This window comes from Moschus berezovskii, chromosome 3 (genome assembly GCF_049115385.1).
Source record: "Moschus berezovskii isolate FMDL1 chromosome 3, NW_MosBer_1.0, whole genome shotgun sequence".
Lineage (NCBI taxonomy): Eukaryota > Metazoa > Chordata > Mammalia > Artiodactyla > Moschidae > Moschus > Moschus berezovskii.
In genome coordinates this window covers 128071103-128095898 of record NC_142462.1, presented here as the reverse complement: position 1 = coordinate 128095898, position 24796 = coordinate 128071103, and the positions used below count along the sequence as shown (strand labels likewise).

General features: G+C 49.3%; 1 protein-coding gene across 5 annotated transcripts in view; it reads right to left on the bottom strand.

Annotated features, from left to right (window-relative positions):
• UBE3C (ubiquitin protein ligase E3C) overlaps window positions 1–24796 on the bottom strand; it is a 109808-nt gene that overhangs the window by 22262 nt on the left and 62750 nt on the right. For 4 of the 5 annotated variants that reach the window (XM_055421646.2, XM_055421650.2, XM_055421649.2 and 1 more), the window contains 5 exons: window positions 17347–17451; window positions 16186–16273; window positions 15644–15741; window positions 14664–14796; window positions 6161–6408 (listed from right to left, as the gene is read on the bottom strand). In XM_055421646.2, the coding sequence (XP_055277621.2) occupies window positions 6161–6408; window positions 14664–14796; window positions 15644–15741; window positions 16186–16273; window positions 17347–17451 (672 nt within the window). The remainder of the gene's footprint in view (window positions 1–6160; window positions 6409–14663; window positions 14797–15643; window positions 15742–16185; window positions 16274–17346; window positions 17452–24796) is intronic. The other variant, XM_055421647.2, reaches the window with a different exon arrangement.

The window sequence follows — 24796 nt, the reverse complement described above, 5'->3', positions numbered from 1 at the left end:
CCTGTGCTCTGGAGCCAGGATACGGAAGCCCTGGAGCCTGTGTCTACAGCCAGAGAAGCCCCCACAGGAAGAAGCCCGCACACCGCAACCGGAGAGCAGCCCTGCTCGTCGCAACCGGAAAAGTCCCTGCAGTCCAGCACAGCCAAAAAAAAATTGTTTTAAATAAAGAAAAACATTTTAAAATGTGACAAGGGATATCTCAATGGAAAGCAAGATCTACTTATGCAGGGGCAGAAAGAATTCTGGTGAGTATCTCAGAATAGCTAAAACTTCAATAATACTTTTAGGTATGTAAATCAACTGAATTCTGGCATACACTTGCCATTTTTACTGTACAATAAGACCATTTTAACTTCATGTTTAATTTTGAAGAAACAAACTTACATAGAAAACTATGACCTTAACGAGGAAGAAGAAGAATCTCCAGATTTGGGAACGTATTGCTTTTAATGGAAAAGAATATAAATTGTGATTAGAATGCTATAAAAGCAGTACAATTCTCCAAAGGGATAAGGGTCAAATAAGTAATCACTTATAAATTATAAGTTTTACGTATTTGTTAATTATGATCTTTGATTTTTCTGTTTCTCAAAAAAGTTGAAGGTCAACAAGAAGAAACGCAAGGTGAATCATCCCTGTGGTTAATTAACTGGGAGATTCAGAGAAAGCCTGCTTCCGAAATCCGCTGACCTCTAAATAAAAAGAGTCTTAACATTAGAGAGTCTCAACATGCAAGTCTTGATTGGAAGACTTGTGCTTAACACAGAATGATCAACTATTTGCTGAATGAAGTGTTTTAAAAAACCTAAGGGAAAGATACATTAAGTTCAGAGCTCAACCAGATGGAGCAGCTCAACTATGCTGACCCTGAATGAGTTGGAGAGTTCGAAACAAGATGTTATAAAACAGAAGCTTTGTCATTTAAGGACCAAAGTAACTTAAAATCCTAGTATTCACCTCAGTCGACAGTTTCAAAGCCTCAGCAAATTCAGTGAGCATTCTGTAAAAGGATTCTAATGAATACAAAAATAAATTTTCCCAGCTCTCAAAAATCTCAGGATAACCTGTTAACTGCCAATACTACACTCTGATTCATTAAGTGTAGACCGAATTCCACTCAAATATAAAATTATAAAGTATGCTGAAGTTTTACCATCTGTTAATTAAACCTTTGAAATATATGACCAAGATATTATCAAACAACCTGATTTATAGGCATTCTGTTCCAATTAAATCAATATTCCAAAGCAAGGAAAAAAAAATTTCCAAGTAGAATTCAAATATGATAAAAGATTTCCTCCAATAAATATTCTGAACTTAATTGGCTTAAATGGACATAGGTGCTTCTATTTGTTTAAAAAAAAGTTCAAGATGACATTACCACATCCTTGAACTGTTTATTTATTCCCTGTCCAGAGTCTGATTTACAGGCGATAAAATGCAATCACAACCCACAGCAGAGCAGGAATCATGTGCTAATGGAACTTTTAGCGAGAAGTGACCAGTGACATGAGGTAATCCTTCCTGTGCAGGAGTGCTCCTGAGGACCTCACTGCACTTCATCACAGTAAACAATCACTAACGTATGCATTACAGAAAGTTTAAATACATTATGACCCAATAAATATCATAATCAATCGACAGACAGTTTTCTTCTCTTAAACATTCAGTGTTCAGACACCACACTATCAGCGCTATACTGCTATACTCACTCAGATCGCGACAATTCTTAACATGCTGGTGCAAAGTTTAACCATTTATAGTCAGATATGCTTTCGAAACTAGTTGCTCCCTTAGGAGTTCCCTTGCAGACAATTACACAAGTAAAATCTTTACAATGAGGAACTAAATCAAGTACCGTTCTCAGACAACTATAGTCGCTTTTGTCTAAACTTTATTATTTCAAAATCTTTATTAAGACGGAATTTACACACACTTCAATTTTAGGACCTGGAATCTGGTTTACAGAGCTGATACCTTCCGGAACGGAGGAGTAAGAGGGTCTGCTCCCCTCTGGATCTGCAGCTTCACAGCAGATGTGTCCTCAGGGCGGCTCCCACGCAAGCAGCGTCACTATGCACACACACACGTGCACACGCACTGTCACTATACAGACACACACACACGTCAGCAGCATCACTATACAGACACACACACACGTCAGCAGTGTCACTATACACACACACACGTCAGCAGCGTCACTATACAGACACACACACGCCAGCAGTGTCACTACACACACACACACACGTCAGCAGCGTCACTATACAGACACACACACACGCGCAGTGTCACTATACACACACACACGTCAGCAGTGTCACTATACAGACACACACACGCGCGCAGTGTCACTATACAGACACACACGTCAGCAGTGTCACTATACAGACACACACACACGCGTAGTGTCACTATACAGACACACACACACACGTCAGCAGTGTCACTATACACACACACACACGCGCGCAGTGTCACTATACAGACACACACACACACACGCGCGCAGTGTCACTATACAGACACACACACACGCGCGCGCGCAGTGTCACTATACAGACACACACACACACACACGCGCAGTGTCACTATACAGACACACACACACACGTCAGCAGTGTCACTATATATACACACACACACGTCAGCAGCGTCACTATACAGACACACACACACGTGCAGTGTTACTATACACACACACACGCGCACGCAGTGTCACTATACAGACACACACACGTCAGCAGTGTCACTATACAGACACACACACACACGCACAACCACAACAGGTCACGCTGGCAGAAGGCTGGACACAGAGAGGAATGGAACAGAGGAGAAACCAACCCTCACATGTGTGGCCAACTAATTCTCAGCAAGAGTGCCAGGACGGTCAGACATCCACACACAACAGAACATACAAACACACCGTCCACACAAAACCTTGTACATGAATGTTCACAGCAGAATCACTCATAAGAGCCAAACCTGGACCTCCATGAAATAATGAACTGATAAACTGTGGTATTTACTCACACGGCGACACACTATTCAGACAAGAAAGGAATGAAGTATGCATGATATGCTACCCCGTGGAGGAACCCTGGCAACGTTACGCCAAGGCAAAGAAGTCAGTCACGAATGGCCACGTGTTCACATGGAAGGTCTGGAACAGGCAAACTGCAGAGACGGAAAGTAGGCTAGCGGTGGCACAGGACTTGCCGGACTGGGGCAGAGAGGGAATAACTGTTAATGAACATGACTTCCTGTTTCACTGTCTCCTCCTGAGATCTCAGCGGTGATGGCTGCACAACTCAGGGCACATACTAGCCACCTGTGCCCTTAAAGAGGCAGGGTTCCACGGGATGAGAATCGCACTGCAAAAACAGGCACTTCAAATAAGTCACAACAGCACTGTCTGCTCTGCAGGCCCCCATGTTTAATTAGGGTGCTTTTCTAACGGGCCACTCCGTCCACGGAGCTCCAGGGGGAGGACGGAGGTCTGCTGAAGACAACATGGACCACACGGAACAGACCACAAATGCACTCCATAAAGGAATTCGATGATAAGGTTGAAATTTACTACAGTTTTGACTTTTATAGAAAATCACTTCGCAACACTAGTTCCTAAAGTACTTAAGGATGACAAAGCTACTGGGTTGCCACCCTTGGACATGGAGCCTTGCGCACGGCTCCCGTCCAGTCTGTCCCCCAGGCAGTGTGTCCTGCCAACAGGAGAACCGTGTCCTCCCTGCGCCCACCTCCCTGACCCCACAGCTGCCTTGCACGCACTGCTCAGCCTGCTCCAGGCTACGCTCTCCTCCCGATGGAGACCCCTCCTCTGTGGACCTCCCCGCTGTGCTCAGTCAGGACGCCCCAGTGTGCCCCGCCGTGCTGCTGGAACGGCCCCACGGGGCAGAGCCCGGCCCAGCCCAGGGCAGCTCACCGCATGTCCCCGGAGGGCGCAGCACTTGCTCATCAGCTCTCTGCAGCAACTCCCAGGATCCCAAACCAGCCCCCGTCTGGTTTTGCATCCGCGGCCACTTCACCAAAGACGGCCACGCAACCTGGGAACACCAACCCACCCATCCACCGTCCTCCTCCAGAACCTCTCTCGTTCCCTGGGGGCCAGGCCTGCTGAGAGGCCGACACGATCCACCTGTAACTCTCCCACCCCCTCCCCCGTAAGCACCCGAAGAACTCATTTCTATCATGCTGCCCCCTAAAAACATCACCCAGAACAACCCTGAGGCCCACAACTGAGGGACGGTTACATAACGCGGTTGTCACAGGACCGAGGACCACTTGGCAGTAACAGGAACACAGGACTGACACCTCACAGCCTGAACGGCCCTTGAAAATGGGCTGAGGGCTAGCAGCCAATCACAGAGGCAACGCTCCAGAGGATACGTGCAGAAGAGCACCGACAGGAGACGAGTGGCACGCTGACTGAGGGCAGAAAAGCGGCAGGACGTCGGCCGCGGCGGCCCCGCTTCTTTTCTGGGGGAGAGGAGTTAATGTGGGTGAGGAACACGTCCTGAACTCGCGGCGGTGACCGTGCCACTCTGTGAGCACTGAGGCCGCTCCTCTGTGCTGTTTAATTGGGGTGAGCTACATGACTGGCAAATTCTCTCTCAGTAAAACCAGGACAGGAAAACAAACACACATCTAGGACACAAACACGTGCTCAGGAGTCCAGTGCCGCCACCTGTCCTCACGCGTCTCCAGGGGCCCGGGCGCCAGCGCTGCGGCTGGGCTGCTCCCGCCTCTGGGGGCCGCTGTCCTCACGCTTACACAGGCCCCTAAAACCAGCACACCTGCCACCTCAGCACAGCTGAGAACAGAGGCTGCACGGCCAGGGCACGGGGAGCCAGCTTCCCACCACGGAGGCCCCGGCCTCTGTGTCCAGGCTGCAGGCTGCCCCCACTGCACGGCTGACAGACCGCTGAGGGAAAGGGCCCAAGAGCACAGACCCCAGCTCTGCCCACCTGCTCCCACCACGGGGAAAGCAGCCGGTTCCGCCACATCGTAGGCGAGTCTTGTTCGTTTCTTAAACAATGGAACGGGTAGACTGGGTCGGGGCTGTGGTCTGCTGCCCCGAGTTTCCGAGTTGCCTCCGGTCAGTCCTTCGACCTTCGGAAGATGAGCCGATTCCTGAGCCTGTGGTACAATCCAGTCGTGTCTCTAACAATGCGGTGGATGGCCATTAAACACCAGGCGTTCCTCTCCACCATCTCAAACAGGGGAGATGAAAGAACCAGAGAGAAACTGCGCACCTGTGCGCTACGCCTGGCACATCCACAGGCCACAGATTGAGAAGTCAATCTGTGAGGGGTATAGGCTGCCCGGACTGCGGCACCCTGTTACAGCAGCCTGGACAGACTGAGGCCAGGGCTGGTCTAGTTCAGAGGTAATGACTGTCCAGCTCCTGACTTCAATGGGAACGTGTGCTTTCAAAGCGGCATCGCGAAACAGGCGGTCTCCACTGGGTTATGTAATTAAATTTTCCTTTCACCCACAACAAAGGGTTAGCCGCGTTTGCCAAGACGGTGCACAGCGTCAGGCGTCACGTTCTGGTCACTGCAGCGTCAGTGCAGCCTCCTCAAGGGGCCGGATGTCAAAAGAGATGGCACGCAGCAAAAATGCCCAGCGTGCGCTGAGTAACTGTGGCCCTCTGCCTCACAGCACCTTGAACACTTCACAGACCCTTAAAAGAACAGGAGCGACTGTGAAAAGACAAAATATCGACACCGCCTATGCAAGCAGGTGTTGGAGTTTCAGCTTGAGGCCTGGTGTGCTGTGGTTCATGGGGTCGCACAGAGTCGGACACAACTGAGCGACTGGACTGAACTGATGCAAGCAGGCAGCAACTGTAAACCTGTGTAAACAGAATTTTACAACCGTGTTCTCTGTTTCCTACACATGAAAATTTTTTTTTAAAATTTTTCGCCGCTGCCACTGTAGCTGCCCGGGTTAACCTCCTCCAGTCCCCTCCCCTTTCTCCTACACCAATAATTTTTAATCTATGTATGCACATAATGTAGTTACAAAGAAAACACTACTCAGGGGTTCGTCAAAATTACGTAAGCAACTCTGAATAAAGATCCTCAAGGAAGCAGGCAGCACCCACAGGAGACCCACGGTCACGGTGAGTTTACGTTACCTTTCCGAGCATCCTGCCCAGGAAGTAGTAATGTCTGGCAAAGGCATCGCCCACAAGCATCTGAGCAGCTGGGTTGGGGTACAGAAGCCCTTCGTTAGTGGTCTTAAAAAACCCCTGGTTGGGGTTGAAGCCTGACTTCAGCAGCTCGTTCAGAAACTCTCTGAAAATGCCACCACCATCGATGCCGGCCTCGTCCAGGCCGTGCGCATTCAGCAAGTGCACACGGATCCGCTGTTTCACGTCAGGCTCTGTTAGCACAGGGGGTGGGGAGAGGAGAAACATCTGTTTAAACAAGCTGGTATCACAGGAAGTTAGGGAAGGCGAGCAAGAATATTAAAACTATTTTAACACAAGGCTTAAAAAACCAACGTTAAGAGGAGACAATGAGCTAGGCTGACCAGGGCTTCCCTGGGACGCCTCCACTCTGATCAAGAATGGAGTGGGCAGGGCAGGAGGCGGGTGTTCAGGAGAAAACGTGCGCCCCCGACGCTGAAACGAGCTCAGACACGGCGGGGAGCGGGCAGAGCGAGGACCCAAGGATGACACGGGCACAGAGAGTCACCAGGGAGGGCAGAGTCCGAGACCGAGAGGCCACTGATTTACCGCCACACAGGCGTTCCGAGAGAAGTGAGAGACAGGAGTCAGAACGCCAGGGCCACATCATCATTTAAAACAGCATTTGGCTAAAAAATGGGGGAAATTTTTGGTTATACAATGTGCCACAAGATTAGATTTTTTAAAAAACACAGAAGCTGCAGTCTGCCTGACACGTGAGGCACACCCGCACACAGTCCCCGTAAGGACAGCTCCAAGCAGCAGAAGCACCAGGCCCCCGGCTCCCTGGCAACGAATGCAGCAGTTTCCAGGAAGGGCTTCAGGACACAGGCCGTGAAAGACAGCTGCGCAAGTCAGAGAGGCCCCGCCGGCTCAGTCCCCGAGCAGGCGGTCTGACCGCTAACGGAGGCGTCCTGCATAGTTTCCCGCTGGCGTCCTTCGGGCACCCGGCACAGAAGGGGTGGGCGCGGAAGCCAGGCTGCAGGTCTGCTCCGTGGCCGCCTCTCAGACCATGTGCAGTCGCTCACACGTGTCCCACCCAAAGCATCTCAAGGCACCAGGGGACCTCCAGGAAATAGCCTGGAAAGGGGTTTCGCCAGCGCAGGTTCCACTGAACCCCAACACCGCAATGTGCAAGTGTCAGTGTTAAGGTCCCAGGAACTGGGGTGTGAGCCTGTGCCCCCTGACCACGCCTGCACGGAGGGCCACCCACCCCACCAGGCAGGACAAACACTGCGCCTGGCAAGCACACAGCAACACCACGCCTGCACCCAGCCAGGGGCAGCGTCCTCTTGTGCTCCGTAAAGGAGCAGCCACCTCTGACTCCCACCCCAGGCAGGAACCCATGCCAGGAACCACACACACACACTAACCACTTCCAACGCTCCAACAATCTCCGGGTGAGAACAGCCCATTCCCTTGTGATGAAACCAAGGACACGGACGGTGAATTACTTATCCAAGGACATGGAGCAAACAGTGTAAGGGCAGGGCTGTAATTTAACACACACTATTTAAAATCTAACTACACTTAAATGAAGAATGTTTCAGTGATGACTGAATTCCACAGACATGCTATTTGCACCTATTTTGATCAATTACCAAACACACTCATTCTCAGAGAGAATTCTAAGCAGGTAACTATGGATGCAACACAACCTTTACATCTGTCCTCTCAATACTCAGCTTTAAGGATGAACTATTCATCATATACAATATTTCTCACACTGAATGTCAGCAGTTAGCAGCATTATATTTTGAAAGTTCTAAGCGTAAATAAACGTTTTTTAACTGGGAAACACTCAACCAAGGCTCAAATCTTGGCACTGACATTCCAGGCAGGGGAGGAGGGGTCTATCTCAGAGACTTCACAGAAGCCACCTCTCAGTTGTGGCTAGAACTGAAGGTCTATGGCTCCCTGAAGCTCATTTCTGTAAACAACAAGACACAACAACACAGTATTTTTAGTATCAAATCTGGTCTTCCTGCCACTTGATTCAAAATACAAATTAAAAGCACCCACTTATGCAGTTAAGACTGGGGGGCCCTAAGTAAATTGACCCTTGAACAATTCAGGAGTCGGGGTCCACACAGCTGAGAATCCACATGTAACTTCTGCCTCTCTTACTGATAACACAAACGGTCAACTAGCACGTTTCATATGGTATGCAAGTTACATACTGTACTCTTACGATGAAGTAAGCGAGAAAAAGGAAACAAGTTATTACAAAGGTCAACCACATGAGAGAACGCACTCACGGGGCTGCGCTGAGTTACTGCCAGCTCAAGTGCACGTCATCTGCGGTCCAGAAGCACCACCGCTGTCAGCACCTGCGACATCGGCTGACATGGTGCACGAGGCTGAAGGCGCCGGGCGCATCACCAACACCTGACAGCAAACAACGGGAAGCGTGGACGAGCGCAGGTTGCTCAGTTGTGTCCGACTCTCTGCGACCCTACGGGCTGTCACGCCCTCGGCTCCTCGTCCACGGGACTCTCCAGCCAAGGGCTGGAGTGGGCTGCCCTCCTCCAGGGGATCGGCCCGACCCAGGCATCAGATCCTGGGTAAAAAACCACTGCAAGCAGACAGATTCTTCATCATCTGAGCCACCAGGGAACAGCAAATTCTAGGAGAGAATGAGGGACAGGGAAGCCTGGCGTGCTGCAGTCCACGGAGTCACCAAGAGTCAGACAGGACTGAGCGACTGAACAACGACGTGGAAAAGAAATGCCTGTTTGTTTAGGGGCATGACGACTCAGGCACTGAGGATGAAGCGCCAGGAACACGCTGTACAGTGGTCTAGCCTGCACACTGCGGAACGAATGCCAAGGAATGTTTACAGAGTACACAGTTACAGTCCTGCTCATCATGCAGGGCTGGCACCGCTGTTCCATGTTTTCAAAACCCCTTACCTGTGAGGATAAGGTGATTAGCAGCTTCCTCAATAATGAGAGAGCGCTAGGCAGAGTGTTTGGTAATATGGCTCTTTGAAGACCAAGTCATAAGAAAGCTGCTGCTGCTGCTAAGTCGCTTCAGTCGTGTCCGACTCTGTGTGACCCCACAGACGGCAGCTCACCAGGCTCCCCCGTCCCTGCGATTCTCCAGGCAAGAACACTGGAGTGGGTTGCCATTGCCTTCTCCAATGCGTGAAAGTGAAAAGCAAAAGTGAAGTCGCTCAGTCGTGTCCGACTCTTCGCGACCCCATGGACTGCAGCCTACCAGGCTCCTCCATCCATGGATTTTCCAGGCAAGAGTACTGGAGTGGGGTGCCATTGCCTTCTCTGGGGAGAAAGCTAACACGGCATTAATTCTACGGTCAGCATCACTCACTCTGTGCTTCTGAAAGCACAGGCTGTCCACTCTGGTGGACAGACAACGGGTTTTCACAGGAAGACGCTCACACACAGAGCCGCTAACGTGGTACTGGGCGGCGTGACAATTCTTTACCATGAAGTGGAAGTTCCCGGCTTCAGGCTCATCAGGCAGAGGCAGGTGGTGGAGGGGGCAGGAGGGGCAGGCCCATCTGGCCTGACTTGACAGAGACACATCGCAGCTTCTGCCCCGACGTTCTCGCTCTTCTCTGAACCCGTCTGCACAGCCTGAGCCCGCTCCCACTGCTCGCTGATGCCGCGGCGCCCGTATCCCAGAAGACCCAGTGTGTGACACGAGCCAGAAGCCGTCCTCCGGGGGCAGAACGCCCTGCCTGGGGGTCTGCTGTGCGTCTCCCGGCTCCGCCGCCTCTCTAGCGTCTCTTCCTCACCGTCAGGCCTGGGTTGGAGGCAGTCGTCGCCTGGTAGCTCCCCTCACGTGGCGTCCTCTGGCTGCCTGGGGCCTGCTCCGAGGCCCCCCACGCCTGTCACCACCCCGCTCCCTCTCATGCCTTCCCTGACTGGCTCAGCCGGAAGTCCTGTGAAGTCACATGACGCATCCAGATGCCTCCCCAGCAGGAATGTGTCGCCCCAGCTTGGGAGCGTTCTCAGCTCTCTCTCCAGCAAGGATGGCCTCTTCAAGGGTGTGATCCTCCCAAGCTCACATGATGCTCTCTGCCGGGTTCTCTGACATGCTGCTGACGAGCCTTTCCTTGGAGAACCATGTGTACAGAGCCTGGAAGGTTCCCGTGGCCCCGACCGAGAGGTTCCATCAGAGACGGGCTCTGTGAGCCAGCAGACCCTCCTGCACTTTCATGGGGTCTGGCGGCCACGGGCACCGCCTGAGGTCAGAACTCCCAGGAAGGCCATTGTGAACCACCAGGTGCTTCCTGACGGCAAGGACTAGGCATTGACAGAACAATCCAGAAAAGGGGCTCTCGGGTCCTGGCCCTCCCACCACCCCACCAGAGGGTGGACAGCTGGGGGTGAGCAGCTTCACAGGCAAAGGCAGTCCTGACCACAAGCCCGAGCGCAGGCGCGCACAGGACCCGCTTCAGCACTGGTGCTTGTCCGCCTTCCTTCTCAGTGGCTGTCCGCTGCGGCGGTCTTTCCCAGAACAGGCACTGTGGTCTGGCTGGAGCCCTGTTCAGGCAGTTGTCCCTTCTCAGTGACTGTCCCGATGGCGCAGGGAGCGCTCTGCTGCCCATGGGGGCCAGGCGCTGCTTCTCCTGTCCTCACGGCACCTTTAAAGCCAGACTGCTTTCTACACTCATCAAGCCATCCTTCCCTGGTGTTCAGCTTCTTCGTTTCAGCTCTGTCACCTTCCTTTTCCTGCAGGCTGTCATATAAGGTATGAAATAGCATAACATGCCATTTTGAACAAACTGGAAACAAATTTTAGGGTTTTTGTCACAATTTTAAGGTTCTCTTGAAAATGCTTGACAATTTTTAAAGCAACATGGTTACTACATTTTTTTTTCTTTATGACTAATAAGAGCGAGTAAATTTTAAGGTATGTAATATAAATGTTGCAGAAGGAAATGGCAACCCAAGTATTCTTGCCTGGAGAATCCCATGGACAGAGGAACCTGGCAGGCTACAGTCCACGGGATCCAAGAGTTGGGCACAACTTAGCAACTAAACCAAGATAAATGTAAAGCTTTAACAAAACATATGGATATACTTTAAGCTTGAAAATTTTTCAGAAAAAGTAAACTAACTGAAAACATATCTGAATTTTGTATAAGTAAAATATGTAAACTTAAAACATTATGAAAATAATACATCACAATTGCTTGGTAATTCTTAATTACATCAATGTCACGGGAATTAAACAGAATTAGTAAACACGTTACTATACACGTGGGCCTCACTTTTTCGCGTCGAGTGTCTGTAGAAAGGCCTTTCTCATGGCGATCCTGAGCACACTCTCAACAGGAGATGAGATGGGGGCGTCACAGCACGTGCACAGTTCTGTGCCTCTGTGCAGCGGCCGCCACACCTTCACGAACCTCCTCTCCTGCGTCTCCCTCTCCTTCACAGTGGCCCGCACGCTGCATTCCCTGTCTTGCAGCAGTGGTGCCCGCAGCTGCGGATACAGACCAGGCAGCTGCACATCTCCCAGGAGCGTCCTGCCTCTTCCCTGCGCCCCGGGAGCACGCCCAGCGCCACGAGCAGCACTCTGTGGGGCTCACGGGGCTGCACTGGCCACGATGGAAAACACAGGGAGGCACAAGCGGGCACTCTCCACTGGGCCCCGTGTGCTGCGGGGGTGTGATTAGGCGGAGGTGAGGGGCTCAGCTTATGATCACAATGAGCTCCGGGCAGCAGCAACCAGAGGTGGCCCTGAAACCGTCAGGGTGGACTGCGAGCAGACAGGTGGTTCCCATGGCTCCAATTCCCCACCACACCTGCACGCTTGTTTCCATTCCTCCCAGCTGCAGGGGGCACCACACACGTCCTCTGAGTGTTTCCGTAAGTTTTGATACATTTTAACTTATAATAGATTTGTGCATATTTTTGGCAACAAATGATAAAACAGACTAGCATCTACATATATTTCATGCATTCATGACAAATTTTTCTTAATTTTTTCAGTATTCTAAGCTTAGCAGTTTATCTGCCAGTGTTTTGAAATTGTCACAAATCTCCAAAAAGTTTGCCAATGTATTTCTTGGAAAAAAAAAAAAAAAATCTGCCTAAGTGGACCTGCACAGTTCAAACCTGCATTGTTCAAGGGTCAACCAGACTTTGATTTTATCCTGTTATCATTTTTTCTTCAGAAAAACAAAGTAACAAATCTTGCCTATTAAACAAAACAAAACCAACTCGCAGGAGCAGGAGCCCCCTCTCAGGAACGGGGCCCAGCACAGCTCCAGCCGCCTTGTCCCACACAGGGGACCACACGCAGCGCGCCGTGACAGGAGGCGCCAGTGCCACCGCCCTCTCAGAGCCACGGGACTCCGAGGGCAGGCATGCTCCCTGCCCACAGTCCACAAGGAGAAACGCATGCGCCACCCTGCTCGCCGAGCTCCCGACTGCGAGACAGACCACACAGCTGCTCTGAGCTCCATGTCAGCTCGCCTGTCAATGGAGGCGAAACCCACAACTCAGAAGACTGTTCTGAGACGGTATGAGATACGAGAGCCCATAAGGAATGGCCAGTATTTGTTTCCGTGACTAGATGAAATATGGAAAAATCATATGAATTGATTATATGTAAATGACTAGGCAACAAAGCACTTCAAACCAATTTTCCATAAGTAAATTAAACATACTGAGATGATATTTAATTTTACAATCTGCATAGCAAAATATCAAATAATTTTAATATATGGTCTAAAACTTCTTCTTAATAAGGTCAGAGTTACACTTTAAAGATTTAAAGCGTCATAATACAGATATTATGTGATTTTTCCAAATTCCTTAAACTCACTGAGACTGTCGGCATGCACAACCACGGAGCTCGAGTGTGGCCGAAGTCTGAGAGACCCTCAAGCTGACGGCTTCATTAGGAATCTGGGGCTGGTGTCACTGAGCAGCAACGGCGTGCTCTCCATGAAGCAGTTTTCCAGTTAGTTGAAAACTGCTGCTAAGCACATGTTCTCATTTTGGCTGAAGAACTCAGAAACTCGAGCCCTGCTGGATGCCCAGGCTCACCAAGCGCAGAAGCGGTCTGCCATGAATTGCCATGCCCTCCCCCATGACCCTCACGCGGCGCTGGGCTCCTGGCTCTCAAGTCCTGCCTCTCGTCCTGCATCTCAGGAAGCCTCCAGCATCAAGCACAGCTCAGCTCCTCCCTGAACACTCTGCCAATCGTGGCCAATTTAATACTCTGTTACAGCTCATTTTTCTTGTTTTCAAACACAAGTTCAGCAAGCACCTACTGAGTGCTAGCTGCAGGGACCCTGGCTTAGACCACGAGGCGCTCGGTGAAGCAGGAGACACAGACAGAGGACTGCCAAGGCCGTGACACGCAACACACAAACTGCGACTCATCCGTAAGGGGCTGCAGGTCCCAGAGGAGGGGGAGCTTCTGCTTCTTCCCCAAATATGTCTGACTAGGAATCAGAGTATCTGATTTTTGCCTCGCTATTCAAAAAGCTTTGCAAACATGGCGTCCCAGGTGAGAGTAGCCTGCACAGTGGAGTACTCAGCCTGTGGTCAGACTGGAGCTCAAAGTCTGCCTCAGTGTGCAGTACTTGACATCAGAGGGCTACTGCACAGATTATGTAACAAAACTAAGTTATGAGAAAAACAAACATTCTGCACATGAACTCGAGCGCCTTCCTCTACTGCTCCCACAAAGTGACGGAAAGAGCGCTTCATCTGAGAAGAGAGCAAGGATTCAAAACGAGAGGCTCTGCTCTTCTGGAAGAAAACTAAATTGCTGCCCTGGGAGAACAGGCAATTGCTATCCCACCTCTGACAAGCTCCCAGCACCGGTGCTGCTGTAACACTGACTTCATGTGACAGCACAGCATGGACACCAAACTCTGAAGTTAAATGAGCAAAGCAGTAACGCTGAGACTGTGAACACTGAGCCCCAAGGTTAACGCAGGACAGAAGGGGCCACCCGCCACCAGTGCGCCAAGCTAACGCCGCCACGTGATGCCCTTTTCTCTAACACAAGTGTCACTGAAGCACACTCACCTTTTTATCAAGAAATTTGGACTGCGATGGTGTTTAGTATATTTAACTTGGCTTACATTTTATGGTATTTACATAGACTGTTATAAACAAAATACAGTCTGTATATGGCTCGCCACCATTTTTATAAGTAAAGCTTGTCAACTAAATTTTAAAGACAGATATTTGGGGGCAGGAAGAGTTTCTTATCTTAAAAAACCAAAAGCAAAAACAGTATCTGGAAGGCTTCTGTAGCAATAAGTATTTGCCAATCTTTGAACTATTATTTGATAATAGACATACATTCCCCCAAATCTGATGGACTACACTTGTTTTACACAGTCATCACAGAATAAGACGATCAACACTAATTTTTGCAATGATCACCCTTTCCTATAACCCCCCCAACCTCCCCCTGCCATATGAACACATACAGAGAGAATGATATATACCATTTTCTGGGGAAAGTTTGTCATAAGCATCTTCATAAATGTAATTTCTTCTTATTGTGACATTAATTCCATCCAGAAATGGACCATCTCCTTGAACTTCTTGCTTATCTGCATAAATCAATCTCTGAAAGATCTAACAGGAGAAATTACAAGGTTACTTGAGAAGAACAGACATTCTGTTATAAACACAAGCAACCAAAAGAAAAAACTGCTAAATAAACCTTACCTTCTTTATCTGCATAAATTCTGAGACAAGTTTTAAAGGCCAAGATACCAAATGTTGATGTTACGCCTTATCAATAAATGCGCAGTATTTATGTGATATTGCTCCTTTCCCCACTTCACAACAAGCTTTTAAAATCCCATGCTATGGCACATTTCGGTACTTCCTCCAGAGAATTCTATACAACTCCAGGTGGAGCAGGAAGAAGAGCAGCTGTGAGAAGCGGTGCATTGGTGCTGGATCAGCAGGGTGATCCCCACAGTGAGAACACCCCAGTAGTTGGTTTTACGCTAAAAGTACAGTAGAGGGCGCTCAGGAGTTATGTAACGCCCTGTGTGTATGAGTGTTCAAGTGTGTGTGAGGTTTCTTTTTTGTTCACTTTTTACCGGAGCATAGTTGATTTACAATGTTATGTTAATGTGTGTGTTTTAATGAAGAAATGTCAATAGTGTTAAATGCTCACCCCGTGAGAAGAGCGGGCAGGCCTAAAAACACCCTCTTGAAGCTGTTTTGTAAGTAGTGAAATGCAGCAGTTTTCAGAAATTTGCTACGTAAGTTGGTGAATACAAACAAACATCTTACAAGAGGTACTTGGTTGGGTTACACTTTTATAAACAATGGTCAACTATTACGATCTAGTGAGAAAACGTATTATTCAATCACAGGCACTAGCCAGCTTTAGAAAATTTCCCAATGGTGTTACTTTTTAACATGGAACCGGCTGAGTCAATCTGCAAAGAACCAACTGGAAGCATACCTTCACCCGCTCCTCAAACGGGACCACAAAGGGCAGCTGGGTCAGGATGGCAAGCTGCCTCTCCTCAGACACGGACAGCGGCGGGGACTCCAGACCTACTGCAACCAGAGAACGCTCTGTGAGCCCGCCCGTGCCCTCTAGACTCGGGGATGGACAGGGACAGTGGTGGGGACTCCAGACCTACTGCATCCAGAGAACGCCCTGTGAGTCCGCCCGTGCCCTCCAGACTCGGGGCTGAACACGGGCAGCGGTGGGGACTCCAGACCTACTGCACCCAGAGAACGCCCTGTGAGCCCGCCCGTGCCCTCCAGACTAGGGGCTGCGCTCTGTCAGGCTGCACTCACAGACACCCTGGCACAGGGGATGCCAGGGGCGGGGTGGGGCTGGTTACCCAGGCACAAGGAATTTTCCAGCGATGAGACTCCTGACCTGGCGTACCGAGGTCAGAAACCACAGGCCAGAAGCCCGCAGAGCACACGCGACAGCACACACCCCACACTTGGAAAGCTCGGAGTAGGGGCACGCGGGCGCAGGGCACTCACCGTCCAGCGTGGACCGCAGGGGCCCGATCCTCCCCATCCGCCGGAACCGCCATGCATTCCTGGACGCCGGGACGTAGAGCTGGGTGACCTGCGGGGCCACAGCCTGCTCAGCGCCTGCCCCTGGCTTCAGGCCCGCCTGCTGCTTCCCAGGAGACCTTCTCATACTCTCCTCTACATGGGCTACCCTTTTACATTTTCACACTGCAGTTATTTTTCCTAAATACACTCCAGGGAAATCTCTACTTGCTCTCATCAACAACATGTAATATCTGGACATAGTAAATCACCCACACAATGATTGCTTTACAAAGAAACCAGATCACCCTTAAAAACTAGCAATTTATTACCATTACCAAATATTCACGTTCTCATGATTAAAACAAGTTGTGTGAATGAGTAGCCAAATAAGGCTGGTAAGTGCTAACCCACTGTCTCTCAGGTCCCCTCATCCGAGCCCTATCAGAAACGCCCATGGGCCCGAGGCCCTCACCGCTACAGGACCGGCCGCAGCTCCTCAGCCTGAGCCGTGGGCAGGTCTGGGCGCCACAAGCTTAATGCAAAGATGCAGCATGCGTGCGGACAAAGCAATGCTTCTGAAACACTCCTGACATTTCTTCCCTTCAACATCTCTGTAGTCAAGCTTCTTCTATACCCAGTCACTCTCTGGCCCCAGCCCCAAGATTCTGAGATGAATTCAGTCATGTGTTTTCCTGACAAACACAAATGAAAACACCCCGAGTCCTTGGTCATGTCATTTTCATTATTTCAGAACAGGCTACACGACTGAATTTACATCTAGATCTCAGGAATACTCACATCCGTCTCTGTCCCTTTAGAAAGTCATAAATAAGTTCCATCTCTTTTAAGTATTAATACTAAAACTATATTGATACAATAAAAGCAGAAGTTTTCAACTTCCCCCAAAACACCACTGCACGTCAACACCGGGCGTGGCTTAAAGCACATCAGGACTGACAACGAATGCAGGACGCACGTGAGCCAGCAAGACTGTTACGCATTCTATCACGGGGTCAGGAGTCAGCAACAAGTTTATTATTAATTACATGATAAATAACCTTAAAAGATTTATTCTTCTCAGAAAAGATACAAGCTGAAAAAATAAGTTTAATGAAAAATATGTAAAAGATCTTCCAGGATTACCTTATCTGCTTTGATATCCTCTTGCTCTGACAGCCAGTGATTGGGGGGGCAGAAGTTCCTCCGCGTGTCCCTGGACTTCAGCATCTTCACCAGGTTGGTGATCACCTGAGGGGGGAGCAGGACCAGGTCACGCAGGCAGCCCAGGGACGCCTGCACACCACGGAGGCAGCGGTGCGCACGGCTCCCCTCAGTGCCCGGGTCGGGGGCCCCCTGAGGGGCTGCTGCTGCTGCTAAGTCACGTCAGTCGTGTCCGACTCTGTGTGTCGCCATAGATGGCAGCCCACCCGGCTCCCCTGTCCCTGGGATTCTCCAGGCAAGAACACTGGAGTGGGGTGCCACTGCCTTCCCCCTGAGGGGCTGTTCGACCAGCAGCAAACCCGCTCACGGAAGGGCGTCTCCCTCTGTGACCACAGGAGGAAGCTTATGCACAAAGCGGCCAGCCACGCACCAGCAGAGAGAGAGCGACGCAAGAGCTACAAGGGAGGCAGTAATTTCCAAAACACAACGTGGAGATGTGTAAGCTCACCTGAGCTGTAATAAAAGACACCTCCAGGGACAGCAGTTCTCCTAAGGTTAAAACACATTAATTTTTCAGAAAAACACTCTATTTGAGGGTGCCGGTGGGGAGGGGGCAGTGTCCTAGACGCACCCTGGACATCTTCCAGAGACATTTTCAGTATCTCCCAGGCGGAAGCCTCTGGAGTCTGTCTCCGTCCCCCTGAGTTCTACACAACCCCTGCCGACCCTCCTTCAGCAAGCCTTCCTGCACGCTCTGGTTCCCCAACATCACCCGCTATCCCAGCCCAGGCCCTCACTGCTGTCCCCTCAGGGAACATCAGTTCAGTTCAGTTCAGTCGCTCAGTCGGGTCCGACTCTCCGCGACCCCGTGAATCACGGGGCCCTGCTGTGAGCCCCCCGAAGCAGGACACGACCACCTACCTAGAAGAGCAGCCGGCACCCACTGACTGACGGTGGTGACTCCCGCAATGCGCACTTAAAGACATCTAACAGTACTGTCGGGCTTCAAAACTCAGGACGTTACACACTAAACAGACATGTGTTTCATAGTTAACAAAGATAAACCAACACAGAACTGGGAGACCAAAGCGTCTTTACGAGACCAAGGCCTTTGCAAGCAGGAGTGCATCCTGCAACCACTATGGATTTAGTGACTCTGACCATGTTTTCTGACAGTCAGCCAGGCTTCTGTACACACTGCTTCCAATCCAGTAAAATACAATTGGAACAAAGCATTAGGAAATGCCATTCTGTGTCCAACCAAAGCAGGAGAGAAGGGGTCCCTGGTTGCTATCTCAGGCCTCCACGACACAGGCTCCAGCTGGATCATATAACCAGGAAAGAGAGAAAGTAACACCTGAGCAGCTTGGCCACCTGGACAAAACAATAGCAGTAAAAACCGCTTAAGACCCAGAACACAGCCTTCACACTGGTGGGCAGATGCGGCCGATTTTCCTGTGACGTCCACTGCACGGCGTCTCAAGGCCCACTGTGATGCTACAGCAACACCCTTGTGGAATCAGTAAGAAACCGGCAGAAGGAAGCAGCCAGAGCTTGTGACCCTCCACCCGCGGCCACGGCACCTGCTCGGGGGTGAGGCCACACACAAGCAGTGCTTCATGACACCTGATTTTAAGCGCAGTCGAAGCGGACTGAGAGTCCGCTTCTACCTGGCTAACTGCTGGTCACAAGCAAAGCATGGCCGCTGACAGAACACACCCGACTCCTGGGCGTCTCTCAGCTTTGCTCCTCAGGAGAAAGGGTAACATCGTGGTGCGTTGCGCGCTGCGTGCTCTCTTGGTTCGGGACAAGCTCAGCAGGGCTCACACGGAGTGCACCAGCAGGTGCTCTGCCAACAGTGGGGACGGGAGCAGGACCCCTGGGCACGAGGAACGTGACAGCGCATCTCTCCTTTCAGGCACCCACACGGGCCTTTTAAGTAAATTCAGGTTTAGCAGCTGCTGTGCTGAAATTCACCCACCACCCACAACTGTCGACAAAAGCCGTGCCTGCTGACAGTTAATGTGTTTATTTAAAGGCACCCGTTCACCTGTGGCTCCCACACATCGCCCCCACGCCCCGAGTCCTGCGACTTCCGCACGGCAGAGCTAAGGAGACGGCGCTCTGCAGAGCGGCCAGCTGCTCATGCCCACGGCTGCCTGACCCCAGGAGACAAGCTGTCCTCCACCTCCCGGTGTTAAACACCAGCCCACCTCTCCTGCTGAGGACGTTTCTGTTCCAGAGGTGGCAAACATGATCCAACTCTTCAGAGGTGCCATAATTTACTTTAAATTACTGTGAAACTGAATATACACTTTCAATATAGGCATTCCCTTCCATACTTTCATATTCTAAAGATGGAAAAGAAGTAACATAAAATGTCCTATCCTGCTATCACTATATCCTCTTTCAAAAATAAAGGAAAGAAGGCTTGCCTGGAGGCTCAGTGGTCAAGAATCCACCGGCCAGTGCAGGAGACATGGGTTTGATCCCTCATACAGGAAGATCCCACGTGCTACGGAGCAGCTAACTCTGGGAGCCACAGCCCCGGAGCCCGAGAGCCCGAGCTGCACTGGAGAAGCCGCCGCGCCGCACGAGAAGCGTGTCGCGGCCACTGGAGGGCAGCCCCTCTCCCATGGCTAGAGGACAGTCCCGCAGCAACGAAGACCAGCACAGCCCGAAGAAAATACATACATAAACCCTTTTAAAAACTAAAGGAAAGAGAAAGGTGGGCGTGGGGGAGGGGAGGAAGGAGGAAAGGACGAGGTACAGGGTGAGCTGGGCCTGAGTGCCAGCGAGGAAGGGGTGGCTGCAGAAGCCACTGGGGAAAAGTGCATCTGAAAGGGGACAGGAAGCAAGACTTGAAGATGCCAGGGAGAACACAGCACAGCTAGTAAAGCTGACTCTCAGATAAACATCAAATAAAATTCTTAGTATAACTATCTTCTAAATATTGCTTTATTCAAAGGGTATGTCAAATACAGGGTTTTAAAAAGTATAAATGTACCCCAAATATCACACAGGATATACCTGTATCTAAACTGCATTTGCTGTTTATCTGAAATCCAAATTAAACTGGTGACACATATTTTTATGTGTTATATTTGGCAATATGAGCCCTGGACTAATTCCCAAAATGCTTTAGATATGTCATATCTCCTAAGAACATTTTTGTCCTTTGTTTAAACTATTTTTTCTAACTTGTAGAGAAAAATACAAATTTTAAGAACCCATGGAAATTTAACTGGATCCAGAGGGTCAATACCAAAATCAGATTGATTATAGTCTTCACGAACGAAAATGGAGAAGCTCTATACAGTCAGCAAAAACAAGACCTGGAGCTGACTGTGGCTCAGATCATCAGCTCCTTATGGCAAAATTCAGACTTAAACCAAAAAAGTAGGGAAAACCACTAGATCATTCCGGTATGACCTAAATTCAATCCCCTATGATTATACAGAGGAGGTGACAAATAGATTCAAGGGACTAGATCTGGTAGACAGAGTGCCTGAAGAACTATGGATGGAGGTTTGTACCACTGTACAGGAAGCAGTGACCAAAACCAGCCCTGAGAAAAACAAACGCAAGAAGGCAAAGTGGCTGTCTGAGGAGGCTTCACAAACGGCTGAGAAAAGGGCAGTGAAAGGCAAAAGGGAAAGGGAAAGATACAGCCATCTGAACGCAGGGCTCCAGACAGCGAGGGGAGATAGGAAAGCCTTACGTTAACAGTGCAAAGAAACAGAGAAAAACAACAGAATGGGAAAGACTAGCGATCTCGTCAAGAAAATCAGAGATACCAAGGGAACATTTCATGCAAAGATGGGCACAATAAAGGACAGAAATGGTATGGACCTAACAGAAGCAGAAGATACTAAGAAGAGGTGGCAAGAATACACAGAAGAACTATGCAAAAAAGATCTTACTGACCCCTGGATAATAACCATGATGGTGTGATCATTCATCTAGAACCAGACATCCTGGAGTGCGAAGTCAAGTGGGCCTTAGGAAGCATCACTATGAACAAAGCTAGTGGAGGTGATGGAACTCCAGCTGAGCTATTTCAAATTCTAAAAGATGATGCTCTGAAAGTGCTGCACTCAATATGCCAGCAAATTTGGAAAACACTGCAGTGGCCACAGGACAGGAAAAGGTCAGTTTTCATTCCAATTCCAAAGAAAGGCAATGCCAAAGAATGTTCAAGTTCAGTTCAGTCGCTCAGTTGTGTCCGACTCGGCAACCCCATGAATCACACACAGCACGCCAGGCCTCCCTGTCCATCACCAACTCCCAGAGCTCACTCAAACTCATGTCCATCGAGTCGGTGATGCCATCCAGCCATCTCATTCTCTTGTCGTCCCCTTCTCCTCCTGCCCCCAATCTTTCCCAGCATCAGAGTCTTTTCCAGTGAGTCAACTCTTCGCATGAGGTGGCCAAAGTATTGGAGTTTCAGCTTTAGCATCAGCTCTTCCAATGAACACCCAGGACTGATCTCCTTTAGAATGGACTGGTTGGATCTCCATGCAGTCCAAGGGACTCTCAAGAGTCTTCTCCAACACCACAGTTCAAAAGCATCAATTCTTCGGTGCTCAGCTTTCTTCACAGTCCAACTCTCACATCCATAAACTATTGCGCAACTGCACTCATTTCACATGACAGCAAAGTGTTAGTCACTCAGTACTGTCTGACTCTTTGCTACCCCATGGACTGCAGCCTGCTAGGCTCTTCTGTCCATGGAACTCTCCAGGCAAGAATACTGGAGTGGGTTACCATTCCCTTCTCCAGGGGATCCTTCCAACCCAGGGACTAAATTCAGGTCTCCTGCATTGCAGGCAGATTCTTTACTGCTGAGCCACCAAGGAAGCCCATATGCTAGCAAAGTAACGCTCAAAATCCTTCAAACTAGGCCTCAACAGTACATGAACCGAGAGCTTCCAGATGTACAAGCTGGATTTTAAAAAGGCAGAGGAACTAGAGATCAAATTGCCAACATCAGCTGGATCAGAGAATCCAGAAAAACATCTATGTTTGCTTCACTGAGTACGCTAAAGCCTCTGACTCTGTGGATCACAACTGTAGAATATTCTTAAGAGATGGGAATACCAGACCACCTGATCTGCCTCCTAAGAAACCTGTATGCAGGTCAAGAAGAAACAGAACTGAACATGGAACAATGGACTTGTTCAAAATTGGGAAAGGAGTACATCAAGGCTGTATATTGTCACTCTGCTTATTTAACTTATATGCAGAGTACATCATGTGAAATACTGGGCTGGATGAAGCACAAGCTGGAATCAAGACTGCCGGGAAAGATAACAACTTCAGATATGCAGATGATACCACTCTAATGACAAAATGCGAAGAGCAACTAAAGAGCCTCTTGATGAAGGAGAAAGAGGAGAGTGGAAAAGTTGGCTTAAAACATTCAAAAATGAAGATCATGGCATCAGGCCCCATCACTTCATGGCAAATAGATGGGGGGAAAAGTGGAAACAGTGATACATTTTATTTTCCTGGGCTCCAAAATCACTGTGGATGGTGACTGCAGCCAAGAAGTTAAAAGATGCTTGCTCCTAGGAAGAAAAGCTATGACCAACCTAGACAGTGGATTAAAAAGCAGAGACATTACTTTGCCAACAAAGCCATACAGTCAAAGCTATGATTTTTCTAGTAGTCATGTATGGATGTGAGAGTTGGACCATAAAGAAGGCTGAGGGCTGAAGAACTGATGCTTTTGAACTGTGGTGTTGCAGAAGACTCCTGAGAGTCCCTTGGACTGCAAGGAGATCCAACCAGTCCATCCTAGAGGAAATCAGTCCTGAATATTCATTGGAAGGACTGATGCTAAAGCTGAACCTCCAATACTTTGGCCACCTGATGCAAACAGCCAACTCACTGGAAAAGACCCTGATGCTGGGAAAGATTGAGGGCAGGAAGAGAAGGGGCAACAGAGGATGAGATGGTTGGATGGCATCACCAACTCAATGGACACGAGTTTGAGCAAACTCCAGGAGATGGTGATGGACAGGGAAGCCTGGCATGCTGCAGTCCATGGGGTCACAAAGAGTCAGATACAACTCAAATTCTGTGATTTCAAAACACCTTTAAATATGTTCCCTTTCTGTACATTCATTTTTAGTACCACAAGCTGCTACATATATTTAGTACCGAAAAACCAAAGCTCACAGAAGTAACCATTAATAAACCACATGAAGTGACGAAAGAGTGTCAAAGGCAATGAAAACTGGAGCAACAATTTTAAACTGGATCAACAGACACCCAGTGTTGAGATCAAAAAGACAGTTTTCCTCTCAGTTAATTTTATCAAACTTCCTGGCGCAGATATGCCTACTACAGAAGACAGTACAGCCACTGAAAGACTGGCAGGGTTTTAGATGTAAACAGGCCTTCAGTCACGGGGGGTGCAAGTCTGCACACTGAGATGAGAGGTCACTAACGCCTGCCCCATGGGGACGGACTGCACCCGGGCCTGGAGCCTCCAGCTGACGAACACCCGCAAAAGGCTCCACCAGAAGGCAACTCTAACCCCAGACAAGAGCTGTCAACTGATCCTGAGGAGACCCTGAGACAGCGAGGCCTGAGAACCAGTGTGTCAAGAAACACGAGCAAAGACAACAAACCAGTGAGCCCCAGGACGACTCAGATGCACCAGGTCAACAGTCTCCGGAGATTTTCAGTCACAAACGTGTCCCTTCGTGACCATGCCATGCGTTTTACTCGGCTCCCAGATTGTGCTCTTCCCCGCTGGAGCTAAACCTTAAATAAATACATACTTGAGAACAAACAAGATTACTAAGCAAACATTCAGAAATGCACTAAACTGTTCGGTGTGTCTGATTATATGCCACTGAAATTAATAATAAAGGGATTCCCTGGTGGTCTGGTGGCCAGGACTCCGTGCTGTCATTGCTGAGGGCCCCGGGTTCACGCCCCCATAAGGGAGCTGGGATCCAGGCAGCCACACAGCTGAAAAGCAAACAGTGACACCTACGAGCAGGTGTCCCTTAAACCCAATGTTAAAAGACCAAGCAGACAACTGGTTAGAAACACACAGATGTCTCATAAAAGTCACACCTGACAACTGTCCAAGCTCAAGGTTTTAAATTAACATGCACTGTTTCACAAGATTACTGTATGTTTGAAAGTCCACTGGCTATCAAGATCGCAAGAAAATCTTGACCTTAGGGAAACAGTCTTAAGCATTACATATTTTACATCAAAAAAGAAATTTACACACATAAATAATATATCTGATGAGGACTTAAAGCTATGAATGTTCAACTATGACATTCCTGAGTGGAGACCATTGATATTTAGCTTTATTAGTGCAACCAAAGAAAAGCATATATACTCCAAAACTGGAAAGGTACCTGTAATAATCTTTTGATCTTAAATGTAGTAGGCAAAATCAAAT